The sequence below is a fragment of the Parasteatoda tepidariorum genome, chromosome 3, assembly GCF_982258835.1.
Source record: "Parasteatoda tepidariorum strain Cologne lab strain chromosome 3, Ptep-v5.0, whole genome shotgun sequence".
Taxonomy (NCBI): domain Eukaryota; kingdom Metazoa; phylum Arthropoda; class Arachnida; order Araneae; family Theridiidae; genus Parasteatoda; species Parasteatoda tepidariorum.
The window spans coordinates 60,522,708-60,548,574 of record NC_141757.1 but is presented as its reverse complement, the minus strand read 5'-3'; the positions used below and the strand labels follow the sequence as shown (position 1 = coordinate 60,548,574).

Sequence of the window (25,867 nt, the reverse complement as noted above, 5' to 3'; positions counted from 1 at the left end):
ACCAAATAGAGATCCTGAGTATCGCTTAATAGGAACAACATAAATTAAAATACCTCATATAAATAAAAAACAGAAACATTGTGCTTAGATTTCTAAAAACATAAACACACAAATTATTAGGAAAATTTTAAACCATATATGTTTTTGCAAGACACATAAAATAATTTAGTCAGCACAAACTTAGTTCTTGTAAATGTGCAGAATGTGTAGAAAAACTTTTACACAGTAAAAAAATATTTTATAATGAATTTTGAACAAAGCTCTCTAAAAAGATGTTCTGTAATGATTACCCCTAATATATAATCTTAGAATTCTTATATATGCAAAATTAAATATTATACACAGTAGAGATTGAAAATTGATATTTAAGCATGAGAAATTTAAAATCAATCATTATTTCAGTCAATCGAAGTAAAATAGGTATAAGATTACCCCTAATATATAATTTTAGGTTTCTTATATAAGCAAAGTTAAAAATTACACATAGTAGAGGTTGAAAATTGATATTTAAGTATAAGAAAAACTAAAACCAATCATTATTTAATTCGATTAAAGTAAAATAAGCATTAGAATCATAAAAAGCCACTTTGACAAGTGAAAACTATATTTACCTTTCATGATAAAACATTTTACCTCCCTTTTCAAATAAACTGATAAAAAAATAAGATCAGAAAAATAGCAAAAAAAATTGTGTATATTTCAATATCATAATAAAATTTATAAAACTTTTTTTAAAAAAAAATTATAATACAGAACTCCTATTAACAGCTATAAATAGGATAGTCAAAATTCTGAAAATAGTTTCAGAGAAGTAAAAAGAACACCGAAATTTAAATGGAAAATTACGGCTTTTTGATTACCCCTTTCTGATGCAAGAAATTTTGGACAGAAACTGTCAGGATCACATTGACATCTGCGTAGATGGTATAATTTTAGTGACGGGATATACTTCAATACTGTTTTGTTCAAAGTATAGCGTTTGCTTAAAGAAAAAAAGTGAACATTTATAAACTAAGAGTTTTACATTTTTAAAGGTTAATAATATTTTTGGAATAAGTTGATCCAGATCAGGTACATTGCACCAAAAAAAGTTAATAAAATGAAACAGTATAAAAAATATAATTAACTCCACACAATTTGTAATCACAAAATAAAAAATGGCTAATATTAATGGTGACTTAAATTTTTTTCTTTTAAGACTTTTTGTCTGCTATTAAGAAAAAAATTAATCTTTTAAAAAATAATTAATAACAATAATTTTTTTAATAATAATAATAAAACAAAATAAAAGTATGTGGTGAAAGAACCTGAGGGAAAAAAAGCACTAACTCATTTTTCTAATGGCACCCTCACCTCTTTCTGCTCTTAATCACATCAATAGGAAAAATTAATTTAAAAAAAAAGCAGAACAGAAAAACAATTTGTCAATTAGTAGAACTCCACTACTACTAATGGACAATTATGGCTTAAACAAATCATATGAAAAGAATATTGCCGCTGATTCATTTGTCTACTGATACCTGATTAGTTTAGCTTTTTAAAATATACCATAGAGCCTTGATAATCCACATAATTAAATGCCAAGGGCACCGCGGATAACAAAAATTGTAGATAATCCAAAAAACCTCACAAACATGGAAGCAAGAAAAATACTTCTAAAATGTATTCATGCATGTAAATATAATTTAAACATACAACAAAAATCTTTGTTCTAGGTCTAAATCACTGAAACAACAAATGGTAAAGAAAAAAAAAGTGCATACATAGTTCATAAGTGTTCAAAAATTTAGAGAGGAAAGTGTTCAGTTGCACTTTCTTTAAAAAAAAAATTGGTCACTCATTTTTGGTTTGGAAGCACGTTTTCTTCATTTGAAATAATACTTTTCATACCATGAACAATGATTGATTACGTGCAATATAAGTTAGACCGATTTACCGCAAAACTCTCAGATAATTGTGGCTCTACTGTTCTTGATATGTTCATACAGATTGTATAAAGTAGTAAGTCTATTATTGGATCCGAAGTTTTTTTTTCTCTTATCTTAATTTTTACAAGGTAGTAATATATTAAATACACTTAAGTTAGTAGACGGACACTATTGTACGCAAACGGAAAAGGAAACACTCAATATTTATTTACAAGAAATGTGCAACAAAAAAGAATTTAATAAATAATTTGATTTAAAAAACAAATAATTGAAAAAATCATAATTTCTCTATGATAAACAAAAATATTAGCTACGTTATAAAAATAATTTTGATAATCAATAATGTTATTTAACTAAAAGAAATTAAACAAATGAGTTTCTTGAATTACAAAATTTATTACTAATAAAAACATAATGTTGTAACAGGGTGCATAGCTAGATTTTTCAACAAAAAATAAGCGTCTTTTAAGTACTTTTAAGCACTTAAAAAATATTTTTAATCACTTTCCAAAAAATTCATAATTAGGATCTCTGCAGTAATAAAAATTATTTTTTTCTATCATTTAAAGTTATTAATTTATGAACAAATCAATAAAATTCAAAAACATTTTTAAAAACCTTACATAATCGTGATAACATAACTAGCTTCTGATAAATATTGCAGGGAAAATTGTGAAATTCATGCATTTTTTTTTTTTTTTTTGTAATTTAGAGCCACAATCGATACAGCAAAGAAAAAATCTATTTTTAAAAGACAGAAAATTAAGCACTTTTTACAAACTCTAAATAAAAAAGCACCTGTAAAGGCCTTTAAAAAACGTAAATCAAAAATAAGCACCTTTAAGAACTTTTTAAAAAAGCTACGCCCCCTGTGTAATAAATTAGAAATGGAAATGGGGAACAGGATAAAAATCCTGACTTAGATGATACAACCATTAGAACCTAAAAAAATTTCATGGCGCAATATACTGAAAGAAAATTAAACATCATTTTTTAAAAATAAACCATTTTGGAAACCTTTTATTACAATTATTCTCTTCATAAATATCAAAATATTATTTTGAAAAGAATTTAATAAAATTTATTTCATGAACTTTCGAAAGCTTTTGAATAATAAAAATAGTAATTAAAAAAGGGCTTGCTTATTATTCGCTTTATTAAAAGCATCAATTGAATTATTTGTGGAATCAACAAAATATGCTATCAGAAGTAACTGATCTCCAGTACTATTATTATTAAACAAAATTACGATAAAACGATACATCTAAATATATTCACAGATATTAAAAACAATTTAATACAAAAATTAAAATAGAAATTTCTTTTGATGCTGAATTGACTAGAATCTTTTCACTCAAAAGATATACATTCTTAAATCTTCTTCAATTCTAATTTATAACTTAAATTGTATCATAAACACATAAACATGTACTAAAAAAACAATAGAGAATCTAAATTTATACAAAATATTCCTGTAAAACAAAGTCATCATTAATTTAAACACATAATTATTGATTTGAAAATAATAGAATTAAAGCAAACAATTGTTTCAACTCAAAACATAACAGTCTTTGATTTTGAAAAAAACAACTCTCTAGTCAGTTATACACATTAAATAATAAATAAACATCACAATTTAAAACGCATGCATAAATTAATCGACGACACTAACTTGAGCATCATCACAACTATATCACACCATTCATATATTATAAAGATATTTCATGAATACGTAAATTTACATCAACACTTGGATAACATTTATCGATATCGTTGCTCATACCTCGAAACAGAAAACATCTAATAAATGTACTCTACAATTTCATGCGGAGTAACAAATGTAAATGTTTTTAGGTACCTTTCCTAAAAACAAATTCAAAGTTGAATGGTGTCATTTGCCTATAAAAGCCTATAAACTAATTCTATTCTTCTAGAATGAGTCAATCAAAATTAAAATCTAATAAAAAGGAACGTGAATTCTTGATTAAAATTCACAAATAAGAATAAATGACGCATGTGCACTGATATTACAACTACTTTACTCTAGCAAAAACACTATTAAATCTTAATAAAAAAGATCCATATCGAAGTCTAGTGTAAATAAATTTTAAAAAATTAAACACACAAAGAATATGATACGTGAAATTTTTCAGAGATGACAACCTTCCACCAACTGTTTGTATGAAATTATTTTAATAAATGTTGGTTAGTATAATTATCTCCACATAGTACTAAAAAAAGTATGGGCAATGACTCATTTCATAGATTTATATAAATAATCCCACCTATGGCATCATAATTATGATACCATAAACTTAAGCTAGAGAGGTATCATTATTAACTTTTGAAAAAAAAATTTAAAAGCAATTTCGACGAAAATACAATTTAATCTGTTTTAATTTATCTGTCAATTTTTACTTATTTTTTCTTAGAGAAACCATAAAAGAGCCTAAGTAGTCACAGATATTGAATGAATATCTGAAAAAGGCTTAAAAGATATTCTGCTGTCAACACGAATTGCTTAAAATCACATTTATGACTGTACGTTAATGTTTTGTAGATTCCTGTTACAAAAACTTAAAACGGTTTCTGCAGCAATGACAACTTTCTAGACACCGAGCCACTATTTGTATATGGCCATTTTAAACATATAGTTAGTATAAATTATTTCCACATAATACTGCAAAAAGTTCAACATGACTCATTTCATATGCTTTGATAACAGCCCCAACAATGGCATCATAATTATTTTACCATAAACGTCTTCAAACGTAGCATCATTATTATTTTTTGAAATTAGTTCTAAATTCAATTACAACTTAAAAGGTTATAAATTATCTGTTTAAATTTATCAGTCAAAAAGAAAAAACAGGAAACCATCAAAGTCCAAGTAATCAAAGACCTGACAAAGACCTAAATTATCTGACATACATTTACAGATAGTTAGCTGTCAGCAGAAAATAAGTTGAAATCAAATTTATGAATGTTGATGCATTGTGGGTTCTTAGCAGAACGAAAAACAATTTCAGCCGTGACATTTAAGTACACCCCTCTCTAATTTCTCAAAGAACTCATCACTTCTGAAGGTACTTAAGAGCACTTTATAAAACAGAAGGAGACGATGAGGAGGAAATATTTTGCTCAAAGAATACTTCAAATAGTCTTTCAAGCAAAAGATAGTAATCAAGAATTTCCAGCAAAATGCTTATAATTAAGAGACTTGAGGACTTCTATCCACAGTAGGGGGATGCCGTTGATGCTTGCTACCACCTCTTCGTCTGTTTCTATTGGCAGACACAGAATTAGAGCCACTATTTCTGTTAGAAGAGGGGGAGGCAGAATCGTCTGGAACAGCTGCTGGTGTAGAAGATTGCACATTGGCAACAGATTGTTCTTGATGTTGTACAGCGGGACGTTGGTGACTTTCATCATGTGGCCTCATAACATAATTTTCAGAATGATATGAACCATCGGAATCATAGTCCATCTCTTGTTCGTATGCTAACATAACTGCTGGAAGCTCATATCGGTGGAAAAAGTAAATCATGGAATGCTGTAAAATAAAATTAGTTTGGATTTCTTTTTTTAATTATTAATGCATAATCGCAGCTACTGAATTACTTAAACAAAAATGTAATAATAACACAATGCTTAGAAATTAAAAAATACTAAAGTCCAAAAACTTTTGAAAAGACACATGAAAAGTAAATTGTTATGAACGATATATATATGCATGTCACATAAATGAACAAGCAAGGTACCACTTGATTCAAAACTTCATTTGCTTCAAAAATTTATAAATAGGAAAAAACAGTCAACATGCTTCAACCACTCTAAAACAGGCTCTCCTTTTCAAAACTTGCCATGGAATGAGAAGAAACATAAGTGATTTGAAATATAAAACATAAAGTTGCCAAAAATAAAGGTAAGAAACACAACTAAAAAAATCATTGTAGCCGAGAGAGAAAAAAAGGATGAAAAACAGAACAAGAAAATCCACAGTGGTAGAGCGAAGCAAACCAGAGTAAAATGCATTTCCACGTGCTGAGGTGGTTAGGAACTGATGTCGTCAACAAGAGATTCGGCATTTATTCCTCTCGGCCACTGTGGTTTTTCTTATTCAATTTTTCATCTTTTTTCTCTCCATGCTACTGCAATTTTTCTAGTTATGTTTCTCACCTTTATTTTTACAGTTTTCATTGACAACTTTAAGTTTTATATTTCAAAACACTTTTGTTTCATTCCATTTACCTTTAGCAAGTCTTGAAAATGGGCATCTGTTTTTGAGTGCTTGAAATATGTTGACTGCTTTTTCCTATTTATAAATTTTTGAAGCAAATGAAGTTTTTAATCAAGTGGTACCTGGCTTGTTTCATTTACGTGACATGCATATATATATTGTTCATAACAATCTACTTTTCATAGGTCTTTTCAAAAGTTTTTGGACCAAGTTTTTCAAACTCAAACCAAGCTTCTTTATTTTTTACCTTGTTTTTAATTAGTAAACAATAAAATAAAAATTTCTATTTAACTTTTTATAATACCAATTAGAATAACTATTTACATGTAATTTATGTCATTTTTAATTGAATCACTTGATCTAGAAAGGTCATACGAAGAGTGAGTTCTTCCAACAATTCAATCAATTATAAATTACAAAACTATTTGCACAGAAATAGGCATAAATTGTGCTTACTAAAATAGCATAAGATTTATTAACTTTACAAAACTTCAATGCCTGGAATAGTAAGTCAATAATAGTTCAAGTTAAAAAATTCTGAATATAGTTTATGGATCATATAAATATTTGAATGTTAAATAAAATATTTTTATATAAAAATTCTAATTTTAAAACAAATTCAGATTTTTTTGCTAATTTTTATTTATATTCATTTGTTTTATTTATACAGTACAGAACCCGTTATCCGGAAATCAGAAAACCGGAAAACCAAATAACCGGAACGAAATTCGATAAATTTTCCCGCCATTTTTGGAAAAACAAATGTTTTTCTCCTCATAAGATTTCAAGATTTTTCTTTCTTTTTTGAAAGATGCTAACCTTACCATCATTTTGGAAACAATCATTAGTGTATTACTTCATCGTTTTTTCCTCTTTTCAAGATTATTTCCAAATATATTTTTTTAGTTGAATTTGACAATTAAAAAAAACGAAGTTTTGTAGCGATTCAGAAAACCGGAAAAATCAGTTATCCGGAATAGCGATGGTCCCGATCGTTCCAGATAATCGGTTCCATACTGTATATTTATTTTTAATCATGATTTTTTTTTTCATTTGTCCACACTAATTTGTACACGTGGACTAAATTTTCAATTTTGAGAATTGGTAACAATTTCTACCAACATTATATAGTACAGATAGACCCAAGAGAAAAACATAAGCAACAATCTTTCATTACAACACCACTTTTTTTAAATACAAAATAGATTAAATAAACGTAAAACAGCAGAAATCAAAAAATCAAAAAATGTATTAGCATTTCAAAAGTAATTAAAGAGTTTAAATTTAAATAATAAAAAAATCTTTTAAAACTCACAAATAAGCTGTAAAAATAATCAATTCAATGGCATAAACAAAAAAGAATCATGATAAAGGTTAAAAAAAAAAACGACAATAATTACCTGAATAAATAAGCATGATGTTATAAATGCTAAGGAGCTATATTGCCCATTAAATCTGTCATGATAAGCATAAAAGGCATAATGATACAAATAGAAGAACCTGTAAAAGTAAATAAAAACAATTAAATGTAAAATACAAATTAAGATTTTTGTTAATTAGTACTAACTAAATAAGTTTAAAAAATACAAACCTTTACAATGGTAACTTTAATGGTTTGTCTTTTTTAAACAATAATTTTTGAACATCATAAAGTTAAGTTTGGCCATGAAAGTTCAAGCAACGAAAAAAAAACTGAGTTGTTTTGAGGAGATATCAATGAATAAGATACAAAAAGTCCACCTGACCGCAATAGAGGTAAGTGTTTTCGGTGGTGAACTAATTTCAAAAATTTCTTGTGGGATTAATAGATTAGAAAATAAAGAGCAATGCAAAAAGAAAGAGAGATACCATAATGAAATATTAGAATAAAAATCTCTCTTTCTAGAGTTATCGTTACAAAAAGGATATTCCATAAAAACCACTCCAAATAGACATTTTCAGACACACTGTCAAACATGAAGTTAAAAAAAGCAAACAAAACAGGGGTCACAAATTAATACATTTTTTAAAAAAAAAGGAACAAAACAGAAACGTTATTGAAATTTAACAAAACTCGGCTAAAGAAAACGTAATTAAAAACATTAAAACCTATTTTAGTACAAGAAGAAACAGAAAATAGTTGGAAGGCTAATATTAGAAATGCCAACAAGTTTAACCAGGCAATCAAACTGGGTTTAATACACCCTCATCACAAGAAATTCGAAATATTACGATAGCGTTTTTGCTTTTTTCCCGCTTAGATATTTATTTGTGATCTCTTATGTGTATACTTTTTATATTTTCTTTGTGACAATGATTCTAAAAATATATATTTAGAGTTGTGATTACAGAACACCCTGTATATGAAAAACTAAAAGCTGTAATAAAAAAACTTATTAATATATAAAATTAAATACAACTTCCAACAAAAATAATAATAAAAAAAAAAAAGTTCTAAGAAATAACTTAAGAAATAGATGGGGTGGGAAATGAGAACACTTTTTATAATCTAGGTAGATATAAATTTGTAAATAAATAAATTAAAAAGACACAATTTTGAAATATTGCAGATTTTTTAGGGTTATTTCATGCATTAAAGGACATGCTGAAAAATCCCATTGATAAGGGATAACGAATTTTATGGAGGAATACATTTTTTAGACATTACATTTTTAATTAAAACAACAAATATTATAAGTTCAAATAAAAAAAATAAGTATAAAAATTAAGTATATAATAAACTACATAAAATCTGAAGTAAATTACTTAGAAATGTAAAATTAAAATATTCAAAACTATGGGACTTAGCAAAATATCTGAAATAAGTACTAATCACTATAAAACTGCGAATATTATCTTCTTTTTTTTATTGCAGCGTAAATAGTTAAGGATATAACAGAGCTGAAGAAGTCACATTCCCCTCTCACTCTGAAAAGTAAGCAATTTTAAAAAAATACGATAAAATTTTAAGTGAGATAATGAAATTGAAGATAATCAATCTTAAATTATCACGTTGAAAATAAATTAACTAGACAAGTAAAGAAAATCTAAAGATCACTTCCTACAATAGACAGTAATAAAAAAGAAAGGTCGACTGACATCAATTTATAAACCATTTTTCAAAAAAAATTCTCTAACACTTTTAAATTTTAAAAATTAAAAATGAGAAGAAAAACCTTATTTTTATTACCAACAAACATATTGACAGTTGATTAAATTAAAATGAATAGTAAAAAATAAATACATCCCTAAAGCAACAGTTTTATACTATCGAATAATAACAAGGCTTAGCAAAAATCGTCAATACGCATTTAAACGGCAACAACAAAAAAAAAACGTATCAAAAATTAAATTTAAATCGATACAGTGAGCGAAGTTTCATTGACAATGAATGCGACTTTAGAAAACTTCAACATCGCGAAACTCCAGACAATTGCCATATTTACATACGTCAGTACGCACTCAAATTAATCCGTACACAAAAAGAAAAAAAAAGACCACGAAAAATAACATGTCCCTGATTCAATAAACGAAATATACACTAAAAACATCTCTTTCGAAAAACATTTGAAAAGAGCTACTTAAAATTCACAAATTGTTGCCAGTTTAACAAGATTCTTAACCTTTAAAATACGCGTGCAATGCTATAGTTGTAGAAAAAAGAAAGAAACGCTATGCTTTGTAAATTCCTCAAAAGTAAAGGAATGAAAAAGAGGAAATAAAAACTTCTTCCAGCAGGACTTATTTTTCTTTGTAAGGCTATGTTTTTAGAGAGAGAAAGAGCTCCGCTTCCATCACCGCTCAGCATTTAAGAGGATTATTGGCCACTCTCAGAAAACTCTAATCGATCCAAAGACTGTAAAAGAAATAAAGAACAGGGGATTAAGGGGACCCAGAGATGGTACGCTGCAAACACACCTAAAAAGACAAGATCTACAACAGGAACAATGCCGCAAGGATTGCGAAAAGGAGGAATTAGACAATGTTTTCTAAAGAATATGAAGGGTTTTTTTCCCCGCTTCATCCTCTCTTTCAAATAGATTAAAATAGTTTTTTACCTCTAAAAAAATCTATGAAGAGATACGAAACGTACAGTTTTATTATGTGGATGATACATTTAAAATCATTAAATAGAATTATTCTTATTGGAAGCAATTAACAGAAATTTCAAAAATCGCAAGTATTTTTAAAATAAATTATTCCTAATTTATTAGATTTAGACACTTATTTATAAAATAAAATTTTCGATTTATTCAAAGCTTTTACATAGGCGTATATCCAGCTGTTTAAATTTTAAACGTAGAGTGTAAATGTTCTAAATAATGCAAATTTAAGAAACTACAACATTTTGGACCATTGTAAATTTTATATAAATATAAAAATTAGACTTCAATAAGGAATCCAATCTGATTAAAAATGATTCAAAAGGTCATAAATAGCCACTTTCAAAAACCATATGGTCGAGATCAAAGAAGAATAAAAGAATAAAAATGAAACAGAAATAGAACATAACATTAATCAATGGTTAAACAAATAAAGCTTAGCACAGGTGGCGTTAGAGGTTAAAATTCATAATAAGACTTCCGGGTGACTACTTCCGATTTATTTTTAAGACTAAGCTTAAAAAACATGCCAGCCTGTACTGATACTGTACAAAGACAGAACCGTTTCGGTATCTATAGGTTTTTTCCACTTTTAAGTACAAAACAAACATTTTCATAAATTCCAATTTAAATTTTTTGGGTAAAAAAAAAAAGTTTTGTGTAGGTAGAATAGTGTTAAACATCAAACTATCCTTATAATTTATTCGAATTTACACTCAAAATAACACTCACTGCTTGTGGTGTCATAATAAACATTACATATCTCCCAGCTTCTAAATTTCTTTTATTTCATAAATTTAATAATTCCCAACTCCTCTCTAAATAAATAATCAATTAATTTAATTCAATTTTATAAAAAGTGAATGCAAACATTTCTATTCTCCATGAGTGTAACTTTTTATTTCAACGCGAGTGTATAACTAATTATTATTCAAAATCTATTTTTAACCTTTCTTTCTTCAGCCACATTAAATAACAACATACATGATTTACTTCAATTTCCAACGAATTTTTTGGTCTTAAATCTTCAGCCAAATTATTTAAATAATAAACATGAGATATCAGGAGCCTTTACTCTTAAAACAGTGTCCTTTTTCGATAACAAGCCTGTAACAGATGTCTCCTGTACTCCAAAAGCGACCTGCCCTTATTTATATTATGCAGAATTTATGATTTTACTTGAAATGCCCCTTGGGTAACAATATTCTTTTTATTTTGCACTTCGAGGTCTACAACGATATAGATTTTTGCCATGTTTTTTATAACAAATTCTTTTCATTATTATAGTATATTCTTTTTATATTGCACTTTGAGGGCTACAACGATATAGATTTTTGCTACGTTTATTATAACAAATTCTTTTTATTATTATAGTATATTCTTTTTATTTTGCACTTTGAGGTCTACAACGATATAGATTTTTGCTATGTTTATTATAACAAATTATTTTTATTATTATAGTATATTCTTTTTATTTTGCACTTCGAGGTCTACAACGATATAGATTTTTGTTATGTTTATTATAACAAATTCTTTTTATTATTATAGTATATTCATTTTATTTTTCACTTCGAGGTCTACAACAATATAGATTTTTGCTATGTTTATTATAACAAATTCTTTTTATTATTATAGTATATTCTTTTTATTTTGCACTTCGAGGTCTACAACGATGTAGATTTTGTTATGTTTATTACAACAAATTCTTTTTATTAGTATAGTATATTCTTTTTATTTTGCACTTCGAGATCTACAACGATATAGATTTTTGTTATGTTTACTATCCTGTTTTCACTATCTACTTCAGTTAGTCAATCCACGCCAACTGCCATATTTTCCATTATACTGCCGTTGGCAATGATATGCCTCTATCATAAATATTAAAAAAAAGGTTTTAAAAAAACTTCACAACAGAAACACCCATTGAAACAAAATTGGCAATTTTCTAAAAACGGACTAAAAATCCCCAGTTTATATTCTCAGTCATTTAAATGAAAAACGATGAAATTAACTTTTGGAATCTCCGCTGAGAACGGCATAAAGTTGAATTTCAAGCATTTGAGTTTCCACGACTCCTTCAAATAGTTCGTCCATTTCGGAACCCAGAGAGTTGGGAAAGAAGAAGAAAAAATGGCAAAGTTACTGCTCACATTTATCTTTCTCAGGGAATGGGGAAAACAAACAAATGACACGGAAAGAGCCCGCCGATTAATTGCGGCCAGATGAGAAGAGGTGGAGCAAGAGGGGCGCCCAGATCGGTCATCCGAAAGAAGCAGGACATCCACTCAACTTGATTGGGGTCGGCCATTGATTTTGCTACTAGGTCTTAAGAAGGTCACAACGTCAGTCAAAGGGAGAAAGGCATCTTTTCTAAAGAACTCTTTCATTTGTTTTTGTCGGGGAATCTAGTGAAAGTAATAAATATGTAAATATGCGCAGAACGCAGCAGATAATATCGAGACTAACAAACTTTCGTAGTTCTAAGATCCACTCCCATTTGTTACAAGAAATACATGAGCCATCAATAACAGCTTATACTTCGACAGCAAAACGAACAAAAATATGGTAAAAGAAGAAAAGAAAAAAATTTTTAATTTTTACGAATCCTTCTCAAAATTTCGATTCACGAAAAGTATCTCTTTCACATTACAAAAAATTCTGAAGTTTTGAAAAAAAGCACCTAAATAATCAGATATGAAAGCCAGCTTTGCTAGAAATCAGGTACATTTGGTTAAGATACTTAAAAATGAACTTCACATAAAATCTAGTACTCAGTCAGACGTTCCCCAAATTCGCATCTTCAAAAATTCACAGAATACTGATAAGAAAACTTGGAAAGATCCTGCTTTCCCATTACAACCTTGACAATTGATATATTCGAAACCACTATCAAAAAATTATAGTAATGGGGCATTCCAAATTTCCAAATTTTGAGCTTCTAGAAATATCTTGACATTTTCTCAGGAAAAGTTCATGAATCAGACAAACATTGACGATCCAGAGAGGAACTGAATTTTTCTAAATTTCTAGGTGAAAAATGGCAGATATTCCAACAGAATGTCATAATTGTTCTGAAGCAATTAACTAGTTTTTCTTGTTAGATAGAACTAAAGTAATGTAAAAGTGGGCCTAATTGAAATTTTACGAAAATTGCACTTAAACTTTGTTATGGTTTTAGAGGCGAAGTTTCTGAAAACAGGTCAAAAACGAATAAATCTAATATTAACGTTAATTCATATTGTAAAACGAATCTAAAGTAATATTTATGAAGTAATTATATATAATAAAAATAGCACATAATATTGAAAAAAAAATTTTCGCCCGAAATAATCTTCATTTTAAAGTAATTACAAAATTGGGTCATAATTTTCATCTGATATAATAAAAAAAATAACATCACGTAACTTGAATTCAGTTTATTTTACGTCTAAACTAGAAAAATATAATTCACTTACTCACCTACCAACCTAGAAGAGTTTTTAAAGGGAAACAACTGCATTTTTCAATAGTTAATCTTTCTAAGAATATTATTTAAACATGGAATAGATTTTTGTAAAAATGTGACAGTTGCAGAATAATGTGTCTCTAGAGCGGAGCAGGACGCGCTGTGACATATGATCATATGAACTTGTGCGCTCACTCGGTTGATTAATGGATTTGCTCAATCCGATCAAAACTACATAAGTAAAATACTATTTAGTAAAATTATTTTAACTATTTTATTAAAATAATTTGTTCAATAGTTGAAATTGCAATTTATTTAGCTGTAATATTCTTTAATAAAAGTTGTGAAGGTTTAGTGACAGTTATGGAACAATTAGAAATAAATGTAGGCCCAGCAGCCAAAGATATGCTCAAAATGAAGATGACTGCAGAATTTCGGCTGATAGTCTAAAAACAAACGAGGCGTCGTATGAAGATAGATCGGCAAGAAAAAGGGCTAGACTAGCACTTAAGATGACTGAAAATTATGGAGACCTGGTATTAATGCAATATAGTTAGTAGCAAAATTTTATATATTTATATGGATTATTGATAACAAAACTTTAAGCGCAATTTACTCGAAACTAAGTTTCTCTAACTTGCTGTATCTCTAACTAGTACAATTTTCAACTGATTTAATTGAGTTGACTGATTTTGATTAATCTTTGAAAATGTAATATAATTTGTCTTGATTTTTTATGTTTTCTTTATATGTTTTTTTTTTCCAAAAATCCGCCCTTTTTATGATGAAAAGAAAATTTTGAAGATGTGTCTGAAAACTACATTCATGTAATTTAAAAAAATTAAAACAGAACCAAATTTAGATGATTTTTTTTTTCAAATTATGAGAACAGCAAGTTATGGATAATTCAAAAATTAGTTACAAATATTGTACTATAAAAACGTTAATTTTTTTAATTTTTGCATTTGTAACATGATAAATGAAGATTAAAATATAAAGAAAAAAAAAAGCGTTAAGTTAATCCCAATTATTACGAAATTCGTTAAAAAAAAAAAAATCCTTCTTTTTTTGAAGGCTTCAACTGTGTTGTCCTTTTTTAACAATTTTCACGAAGCCAACCTCTCCAATTAGGCAATTTATTTAGACACAGTCTAATAATTTTTATGACATATTTTTTATGATAAAAATATAAATATTTGTTGTTTCTGGATGGAAAAAAAAACATTTTAATCATTATTACAACGTTTTACTTAATTTGCTTTCATTACTATAAGGGTGGAATTAAGTAATCGATATTTTTACCGTTTTCCAACAAGAAAGCCAAAATTTCCACTGAAGTTCTGTGCTGGACAACAATACAAGTTTCAATTTTTTCCTGTCCACATCAATCAGAAGTTATTGCCACTTCATTACTAATTTAATTAAGACCACTTTCTGACAACTTTAGTTCACAAACATTAATTTAATCTTTGCACTGGATGATAGTTTTCTGACTACTATAAACAGAATTTATCACCCTTTTTCTGGCCTATCAAAAAGTTGTCAGTACAAGTTTCAATCGTTTTCCGGTCGCTACAAGCAACGAATTTACATCAAAATGTTGACCATTTTCAAACCTAAACAAACTAACAAACACAACAAAGACAACACATAAGGGAAGAGGTCCCTTTCGTAAGGAACTTCAATATTTTTCAAAACAGATGCACCTTACAGTTTTAGGTGGACAGATATATTAATTTGTATATTTATATTACATTAAGTATTATCTTAGTCCATTCAAAAAATATAAGTTTTAAAAAAATATTTCAACTTTCTTCTTTTTTTGTGTGTGTATTATTTTTGCATTACCGTTTGATTTAGCTATTATGTGTGTATTATAATAAGTTTTCTTTTCTTTTTTCACTCATTTGCCATTAAACTGAATATTCAGTAAGGAAAGATTTGGTACTTACCAATTTGTAGACAAAGTTACTGTTTTTAATATTTTATTGATTAAAAGAATCGACTAAGTTGCAAACTTTATTTTATACTTCGAACTGAAAAAATATATATATAGGTAACATAGCTTTTAATCTTTTTTTGTCAGTTAACTTTGAAAATGTTGGATTTCTTTAATAATTGTGATATATAGTATTTAAATTTAATTATAATATGTTTACACAATTTAGAGAAATTTAATAAATGTCTAAAACAATTTAGTGACTAGATACCCAACATATAAAAGAAGTAACAGTTAAAGAAAATAAATAATAATTTAAACAATTTGAACCTTTATTTGAGCAAAGTTACTTTGAAATTACAAGCAATGAGAAGGCTATGATTCTATAGTTATGCACATAAAAATCATACTAGCTCATGAATATTATTGATAAAAATGGATTTTTTGGAGTAGATAATTTGTATATTATCATAGACAAAACATAATATCAGGTTACCTAATTTCACAGGAGGAGGAGAGATGTTTCAAAATTAAAAGTTGACCTTATGTGTCCAACTGAATCCATTTTCAATAAAGAGCAATTTTATATATATATATTTCAAATGGCGAGGAATGCAGAGAAATACAACAAAGAAAGGACAAAAAATCCCAATGCAAGAAGAAGAAGAAACACTGTAGTTATTATCCCAGACTTGCAAGCCAATATGTTGCAATTTCAGAATCAAGTCTATGGAGTGTCTTACAGCGATGAAGCTATTTTTGATTCGTATGATCTTTTAGAGTCACTTAGATGACAATCAGGTTGTTCATAAATACCTAAATGATACAAGTGTTCTCCCAGACAGTCATGGCCTGTTAAGGAGTTGGAAAACTGCATTTTGGCAAGGTTTACATGGCATTTCTTCAACCTCTGCCTCACTCCGATTCTTACTCTTTATATCTTCATGCAGCCTAGAGAAGATCCTTATTTTCATTATGTATTTTATACAGAGTATTATTTAATGGGAGGGAAGCCCAGAGCAATTTGGATGAAGTAGTTGAGTACTCTTCCGAGCAAGGAAATCAGCTTGCTTGTTACTGTACCCAGTGGATAGGTATCCACTGGATGCTTTTTGTTCTTCTGATATAAAAGTCTGATGAGCTCTGGAGTCTTTTAGTCAAGAAAGGGTTTTTCATAGCCAATAGCTTGGATTGAAGTCTGTAAATCTGAAACTTTTGTTACTTTAATCTCAGATTGCTTTGTTGATTGTTGTTACTTATTGATCAGTTGCTTCACTGCAATATGCATGAATCTTGCCATCAAAGACTGTTTTGTGGTTCCTTACAAATGAAAAGAACAAAAAAAAATCTGCCTGAACCTTCTATCATAAGTGATTCAGAATAGAAGCCATCTGTATAAATGTGTGGCCAATGGTGTTCTGAATACTCAGTACAGATGGTTCCTAATGCAAGAGATTTCAAAATTTCTGGACATGTTTGACTCAGTATATTATCATTCTTAACAGGGTGTGTGGCCAAATATTTTTAAGCAATTTTTTTTAAAATAAAATTATAATTAGGATCTGTGGACTAATAAAAAAAAATTTCTATCATAGAAAGTTCTTCATATTTATACATATTATATAAACGAAATTCAAAAACATTATCAAAAACTTTACATGGTCAAGATAAAATAACTAGTTTCTGACAAAGAACTTGATCATAAATCGCCTAAAAACCAATTATTGTAGAAATTTAAATATATTCAATATTGCGTTGTACATTATATTTTTTAAATTAATAGTTAGTCCTGCAGTGGACTGATCGTTAAGACACGGTTCACAGTGGAACACTGTAAGTCAAGCATCAGTGAGAGGTCAGTTGCAGTCAGTGAGCGGGTAGGTGACCACTTGGATCAGTCTACGAAGGCACCAAGGGTGTGTGGTATTGGTTCTCGTTAAACTGTTCTACCGTAAAGCGCTCAACTTTGTGCGCAGGTCGTAGGGCCACCAAAGCGGGTGGGGGCAAATGGATAGTGGTTGAATGAATTGTAAAAACGGACAGTAAAAACAACGCTTTTTGTATAATTCGGGGCAAAAATCTACATGGTAATGAAAACATATCTTATTTTGGAAAAGGGAAACTTAAGCATTTTTAAAAAACACCTAAATAAAAAAGCACCTTTAAGGGCTTTTAAAAAACGAAAATCAAAAATAAGCACCGTTAAGAGCTTTTTAAAAATGCCATGCACCCTGTTTAATTCACATTATAACTCCAAATTTTCATAACAATTAGCTATTGTCCTAAAAATCTTTGCTCATAACAGTTTTTTATTCAATAATTTCATCTATACTACTATACGTCATACTTACACAAATAACTCATGCAATTTTCTAAAAATGATTTATTTGAATAGCGCAGAGTAAAAATTATCGAAATCTGTTTTAACAAGCTTCTTTACTTAGAGTAAATTTAAGAACCTTAGAGAATGGGAGCCTTTTACTGAAAATTTTGGCCATTCATCTAAGATTACTTGTACTGAAGAATAGTAAATTAAAAGTTAATGATAGTAATAAAAATAAACAGCTGAAAAAATTAGTGGTTAAAAAATAATAAAGTCAACTGTTGTTAAGCAAATAATGATGATGAGATTGTGAGAGATATCTTCATTACAAGTTTTAAAATTTTGAAGTATCTAAAAGTTACATACTATACTACTATTTACTTCAGTCAAAGTTTATTTTTAACTGCCAGTTATAAAAAAAAATTAAAACTCAGAAGTAAAGTGAATGATACCATTTTGTAAATGGACATGAGTAGAAAATATATATTTTAAAAATATCTAAGTTCGACAATACTATTTTTGAAAATAAATTTTAAATGGATCCATTATATCTTTACATATTAGCCAATATTATTCTAGTTAGTAAACATTTATTTTTAAATATCATTTTTTATATAAAGGTCTAATTCAAAGACAGAGTAAAATTACATTTCAAACATGGTGACCAGCAGAAAATATTTATCATGAGAGTCAAAACATTAAGACATTCCATGGTGCTAATTCTTTAAATATTTTTTTTAAGAATATAGTTACATACTAGGTCATTTTTTACTAAATTCAAGGCTTATTTTTGACAGCCAGTTTTAAGGAAATTTAAAACTCAGAACAAAGTGAAGGACACTATTTTAAAAATCAGTGTGAGTAGAAAATATACATTTCAAACAATTTTAGGTTTCCTAATGTAATTTTTTTTAAATAAATTAGTAAAAGATCCATTGTATCTCAACACATTAGCTAACTTTTTTTACCAAAAATAACATTCATTTTTGAGTGTCAATATTTGGAGAAATTTAGAAAGCAAAATTAAAGATGTGATTTTAACAATGCACATAAGTAGAAAATATATTTGTTGTAAAAAGTTATAAGATTTATTGCGCATTTAAAAAATAATTAAAAAATTAAGCGTCCATCATATTGCATAATAGTTCACTTTTTTACCAAAGTCTATGCTTATTTTTAACTGGCATTTTTAGAAAAATTTGCAACACAGAAGCCAAGTATCAAGTACCATTTTAAAGCTACCATTACCATTTAAGTACCATTTTAATGAATAAAAAATATCTATATCAAATAATTAAAAGTCCTGCAGCATAATTTTTAAAAATATTTTTTTTAAATAAATTTTTTTATATATCCACACATATAGAAAATTTTCATCTTAAAAAATTAAAATTTCAGCACTGCAAGTTGTTTTTAATAAATTCTTTAAGTGTTCATACATAGTATCATCAGATGAGGTTCCTGCTTACCTAATGTAACTTTACTACATATTTTTGACTGACTAAATTAAAAACAAACTTCAATTCTAAAAATAAGAAAGCAGACTAAAATTATATAATTTTAAATTTAAATCATTTGCAATTTTAATGAAATAAAGAGAGGATAAGTTGAACCTAGAAGTGTGTAAGACCAGGCTCAATTATTTTAATGCTATTAAAAATTTATCTTTCTTTTTTTTTCCATTTAATGTTACATTACTAGAACAACAAATCTAATCAAAGAATCATATGGACAGTTTAAGTTTGCCATTTTTATTTCAATAAGATGTATTTTAGTACTGCTAAATAATTTGTAGAATTCTACAACTTTACCTTTTAAAATTTGTTTTAGTTTTAATAAGAACAAAGCCATAAATTGCAATTATTTTTCAAGGTCAGATTTTTAGTTTAACAATTGCCAGCACCTATAAAAGTTTAAATGACAAGAAAAGAAAACATTGTGATCTTTTGTGAAACACCAAACATAAGGTACCTTAGTCCACTAAAAAACACTATTGGTGATCATAAAAATAATTCAGAAAAACTTATTTTCTAAGCATTATTTTAGCTATATTATACAGTTATAAACTTTTAATAATTAGCTCAATTTGTTTATATTTTTTTGGAAAAAGAAGAATCTTTTAACTATTCTTTTTAAAAAAATCAAGGTACAAAAATCTAAAATGAAGAATAACAAAATTTCAAGAAATGAAAGTTAACAAACATCTCATAAAAGTATTTAAAGAAAATTTAAATCATCCTGTCCACAAATTTATTAATTTTATTTATAAAAATTACACTTAACTAGTTCTACTCAAGTTAAATAAAAAAATTTGTCGGAAATATTGCTTTTTATCCCTAGTTAGACTGGGACAAAATTAAGAATACAGTTCTCAAGATAGATAGGCAATATTCCATGAAATGAAAGACATTTCATAGAATATCTAGCACCAACTCCAAAATTCATTTTTAAAAAAAATTTGTGTCATTAAATTTAAAAAAACAAAACAATATATTTCACGAAACATTACACTCTATTTAAGAAATTATGACATATTCAAAGATAATATAAGAACAAAATTCTTACAGACATAAGATTTTGAGATAGTATCGAAAGTTTTAATATTTATAGTGAATTAATGCAACAGTGATAAAAACATTTTTTTTAAATTCAATAAGTATTTAAAAAGCATGTATTATAATGCATGAATATTATGTATTTATAATGCATGAATATAATTCTCATTTTTTTCAGAACCCTTTTCAGGAAATATCAGGCTTTTCATTGCACGGCTAATGTTTGATATGTTCTCTGATTACTTTAATTTGATATAAATTACTTTAAACCATTACATCATTTTCATTATACAAAACTTATTAGTATAAGTATCAAAAAATTTGTTTTCAATAAAATTTAATATATAATTGTGGGCAGTAACAATGATTATCTTTCATTTACTTACAATTAAAGACTTATTACAATAAACTATTATTTTTTAAAAATGGATCACTGCTTTTAAAAACAAAAGAAATTAATGTCTCACAAAATCAGATCACATTTATACTTCAATATTATTTCTAAACATATTTTTGCTACATGATCCATCCAGCCCCATGTGAGGTACTCCAGCCTCAAGGTTTTTCTTTGTTCAAGGTTATTTTTAAAAAAATCAATGTAAAAAATTTTTTCAATTTATACTTTTTTTTAAAAAAAAAGTACAAAATTGTGATTAGTATACAATTTGTATTGCAGAGAAAAATCAAACTATATGGATAACTTTTTAATGAGATAAATAAAAACTGAAAAGTGTACCAAGTAATCCCAATTTTCCCTTATCAGTCAATAATTCATAAAAAAAAATATTTAAAAAAAACTTCCAAAACTTTACAACACTGATTTCATGAATATCTGGAATATGAGTATTTAATATTATTTTTTAGCAAATACACATTTTTGTTAGCTTTTTGCTTATGACTGTAGAGTTAATTGGGACTTTTTCAAATTCCTCTTTGAATTTAAATTAACAATAGTCTACTGTATGCGGAAGATTTGCATTTGATGCCATTTTCATACAACAAAACAAACAAGTTAAAACAAAAACTGTTAAAAGGAAAAAAATCAACATACATTGCATCAAAGACAGAAGCATGAGAATTAGCATACTCAATGGCATAGCCATGAAACAGCATTTTACAACCACAAAGGATATTTGAATTTTCATTTAATTTATTTAAAAATTTTACAGCATGCATATTGTCAATGTAGTTAATGGTCAGTAAGAATTTTTATAATTTTATTTCTGTTATTAATCAATTAATAAAACCTGACTTTTAATGTAATGGGTTTTTAATATGTAGCCATTAAAATAGAAACATAATTTTTCTCTGATTTAGTAAATATTATTCTAATTAAAACAACATGGAAACTTTATTTAAACTACAAATCCACTAATTAAGTTTTAATGATGTCCATACAAATACATTTTTAAACGAATCTCCAAATCAAATTATTATTGCAGAGATTATACAGCACACTACCATCCTAATTTTTAAAAAGGCTTTATATCGTCAACCATAGATGAATTCAGTTAAACAGAATCTATTTTATGAGATATTTTAAATATTTAATTTGAATTGTGCAAAAATATACACATGCTCTCATTTAATATGGTATTATGAATAAGCTTAGAAAATAATTCAGTTTTCTGTTTTTCAGCAATCACGCTGCTTTTCACTTTTGATTATGGAGAGATTACACTAAACCAGGGGTGGCGAACCTTTATACACCAGCGTGCCATTTTCTCTAAAAAAATTGCTTAATGAGGTCATAGACGTGCCGTCAAATAATTTTGACTTCGTGATTATTGGAAAAATAAATATACTAAATACTATCAACTCAAAACTCTTTATTTACATTGAAAAAAAATACATTTTGCAATAACTCAGTTATACCCGTAATTCAACTTTCAAGTAATATCAGTGCGACTTCTGTTGTTGCAGATTAGATGACAAATAAATTAAGTTGTAAGATGCTTGTTTAAGCAGGACTGTTAATTTTTTTTTTGCTAGTTATTTATTGTTAGCTTGTTTTTTATGGTTATTAATTGTTTTTTTTAGCATTAATTTTTAACTTTTTTATTAATAATTGTTAATTATTTTGTTTATTTTTTGTGAATTTTAATTTATTGATACATATGCTTCATAGTGTAACAACAGCTGTGATCGGTGGAGTGCCCAAAATATTGTGTCGTAAATATTGTAATTTTTTCCTGGTTTTCCTAAAATGTGGCTAACCCAGCAGAAAAAGATTTAACAAAAAAATTATCCCCCACATTACTCTAAATTAAGGACAAGAGGAATAATGCTTGAAAGGGAAATTTTTCTTTTACTTATTTATAAATTATATTTTAATTTTGTGAAACAGTTAAAGTATTAATAAGAGAGGTACAAAAAGAAAAATAACTCACCTTAACCAGTGCCTTTTAGAAACTGAAGTGCGACAACAAATAGTATCATACTGATCAGCAATCCATATAAGAATTATAATGTAAAATGCAGAATTTGCATCATTAAAATACTCGGACATTATAGCCTCCATGCCTAAAGATAAAATAATTTTCAAAGTTACATTCTATTGTCAGATTATATTCTTCAGTAGCAATATTAGCAATCAAAAATGTTTATGAATGTTTTGTCACAAAACTAATAATCTATAATAATAACATAATAATACTAAAACTAAGCAAAAAATTTAAGAAAAAAAAATTGTGAAAAATTTAGTAACAGAAAAAAAGTTAATAGAAGATTAAAGTTTCAAATAGTGATGTTATTTTTTAAAAACAGGAAATTAATATAATGATTTCATAAACAACTATTTTTAATAAGTTACTTCAAAATATTTTTAAGTTAATATTGAAGGACAATGCGATTTGGCCTTTTATGTAAACATTACTACACTCATAAATATACGATTAAAGACTCCCTTGAATTTTGTACTTAATAAACTTATAAATCAGCTGTCACAACATAGCTGCTCATTTACTAAATTAAATATAAAACAAATATAAAAAGCAACCTTTAAATAATAAATTTTAAATTGAGAATAAAAACATTGCCTAATTTTGTTGTAAGTGCATAAAAGTTCAATCAAAGACACTTGCTCTTTTTATTTTTTTTTTGGGGGGGGGAATATTGTTATTTAATAATGTGAACTTTCTAAATCATTCTTAACGATTTTGTTACAGTCTAAGAAGGTCATGAAGGTAATTTTTCGACAAATTTGGCCAGACTTCAGGATTTTTTCAAATCCTTGACAGGACACGATAGAAGTCATAAATATTGTGAGATATACACCCCAAATATTTTTGATTAGGATAACTCAGTGCTTATTATTGGACAGTCTATAATTTTGATGTCTTTAAAAGAAAAAATTCTTTTGTGGCCTTAGAATTGTGGATTCTCGCATTATCTTGTAGAAAGAAGAAACTAGTCTAAATTTTACACAAAATTAAAAAAACTCTTTAACTAGGAATTCAGAGTACGTGACAAAATTTATTTTGGTTATTAACCAACAAATAGGAGTCACATAACAATAATTTTCATAATTTCTTGTACATGTTACATAATTTGTGCATTATTTGCCATTTTTATTGTTCAATCAATTAATTGTTAACACTTAGAGGCTTTTTTAATTCCATACATTTTACACAACAGTCAGAGAGGGACCAACGTTCTTAACAAAACCTATTAGTACAGCACTTCAGGGGCAACAAGCAATACCTTTGCTCTAATTAAGATGTAATAAAAAGTAGCAGATCATTAAAAATTTTATTTTAAAACAGCATGTATCTCTAATTGGTTTAGACCTTATAGCTCTTAACTTTACAAATGAATGATACTAATACTTATTAATAACAATTTTTTAGTGCATCTCTCCCCTAAATAAGTGAAAACTAAAGATGTGATTTAAATATGGTCAATATCAATAAATAACTAAGTATTTTATAGAAAAAATAAATGAAACATCTAATTTTGTACAATACTCGTAATAGGATGAGGAAACAAAACAAATTAATTAGAACCTTCTTAGTTAAGCAAAACTGCATAGTAGGTTGATATAAACAAGCAGTTAGATGGTTTCTCTAAGGTTGATTCATGTGTCATTCTAGAAATCAATGGAGAGAGAGAGAAAAAGTTTTTTGGATAATATATTATATGGATCCAGTTTAGTACCCCATGCATACATCATGTTTTAATAATAGTGACATTGTTAATCAGAAGAATAGCAAGGGTTGGGTTGCAGGTGGTCCTGAAATTATATTAGATATGTATGTCTATTCAATTACAAATCTAGCTTTAAAATAAATAATCTTGGCCTTCTTTCATTTTTGAACATGATATAATATGCATGTAATCAAATTACTCATCATATTTTATTTTTTTTTTACTTTCAGCCTCCAACACCTTTTTATAGTGAGAAGTAAAAGATTCAAATGTTTTTTTTTTTGTTTTAAAATATACAGTTTTCAAGTACTGAGTGGCCCACTGAAAAAGTGCTGCAAGCGATTGAGTGGTTTGATTGAGCGATTGATATAAACAAACTTGTTCTTCATAACTTTTATTAAAACAATTAAAATTCTTTTTGAAGAATTTGGCTTTCATATTTTTTTTACAGTTTTTTATTGTAAGTGTAACATGAAATACAAAATGTCAACTATTTATTAACATGTTTCATGAAAATAAAAATTTCTGAAAAGGGAAGGAAAAAAAAACTCCTTTAAAAAAATTATTGTTGAATATATCTTTTAAACACTCTTCATATTTGATTACATATTCAAATTTTGATTACATTACATCAGTTTTTCTTTCAGAAGTTTAATTACTGAACAATAATGAGAAAGCAATTTCTACATTGTTTTTGCTTGTTATTTTTAAAACAAAAATAGGATTGTCAATAAAAACATTATTTCTAATTTTTTTTTTCTTTTTACTCTTAAAAACAAAAGATTATAAGGGATATAACCATTGAAATAAGTAGGTCTGTAAACTTAGTTAAACAATTGTCACTAGCATAAAACTAAACTCGTGTCGCATATTTCGTTTTTAAATATTATTATTCACTTAAGCAATAACAATACAACCAAATTATTCTTTAAATAATGTAAACAAAAAACTAAATCAGCCAGGCAAAATATTGAAAATGATCTTAATTTTTAAAACTATGACAGGCTTACTGTTTATTAAATATAAGTAATTTAATAATGAAAAGAGAAAAAATTAACCTAATTTAATCCAGATTTACTCCTTCAGATAATAAAATACATTAATTTTATTTTAAAAATAAAAGAAGCAAAATATACTAGGGCTGTAATAAATTTAGTCAAACCACATACATATACATTCAAACAAAAACTTAAAAAGGGATTGATACAA

At 27.1% G+C, this 25,867-nt stretch overlaps 1 protein-coding gene across 3 annotated transcripts in view; it reads right to left on the bottom strand.

Annotated features, from left to right (window-relative positions):
• Positions 1-2,113: 2,113 nt before the first annotated feature.
• The window catches only part of LOC107439743 (membralin), a 48,541-nt gene continuing 24,787 nt past the window's right edge, over positions 2,114-25,867 (bottom strand). For all 3 annotated transcript variants that reach the window (XM_016052428.4, XM_043044322.3, XM_043044324.3), the window contains exons 9-11: positions 22,903-23,035; positions 7,569-7,668; positions 2,114-5,481 (exon numbers count right to left, since the gene is read on the bottom strand). In XM_016052428.4, the coding sequence (XP_015907914.3) occupies positions 5,140-5,481; positions 7,569-7,668; positions 22,903-23,035 (575 nt within the window). In that variant the 3' untranslated portion in view covers positions 2,114-5,139. The remainder of the gene's footprint in view (positions 5,482-7,568; positions 7,669-22,902; positions 23,036-25,867) is intronic.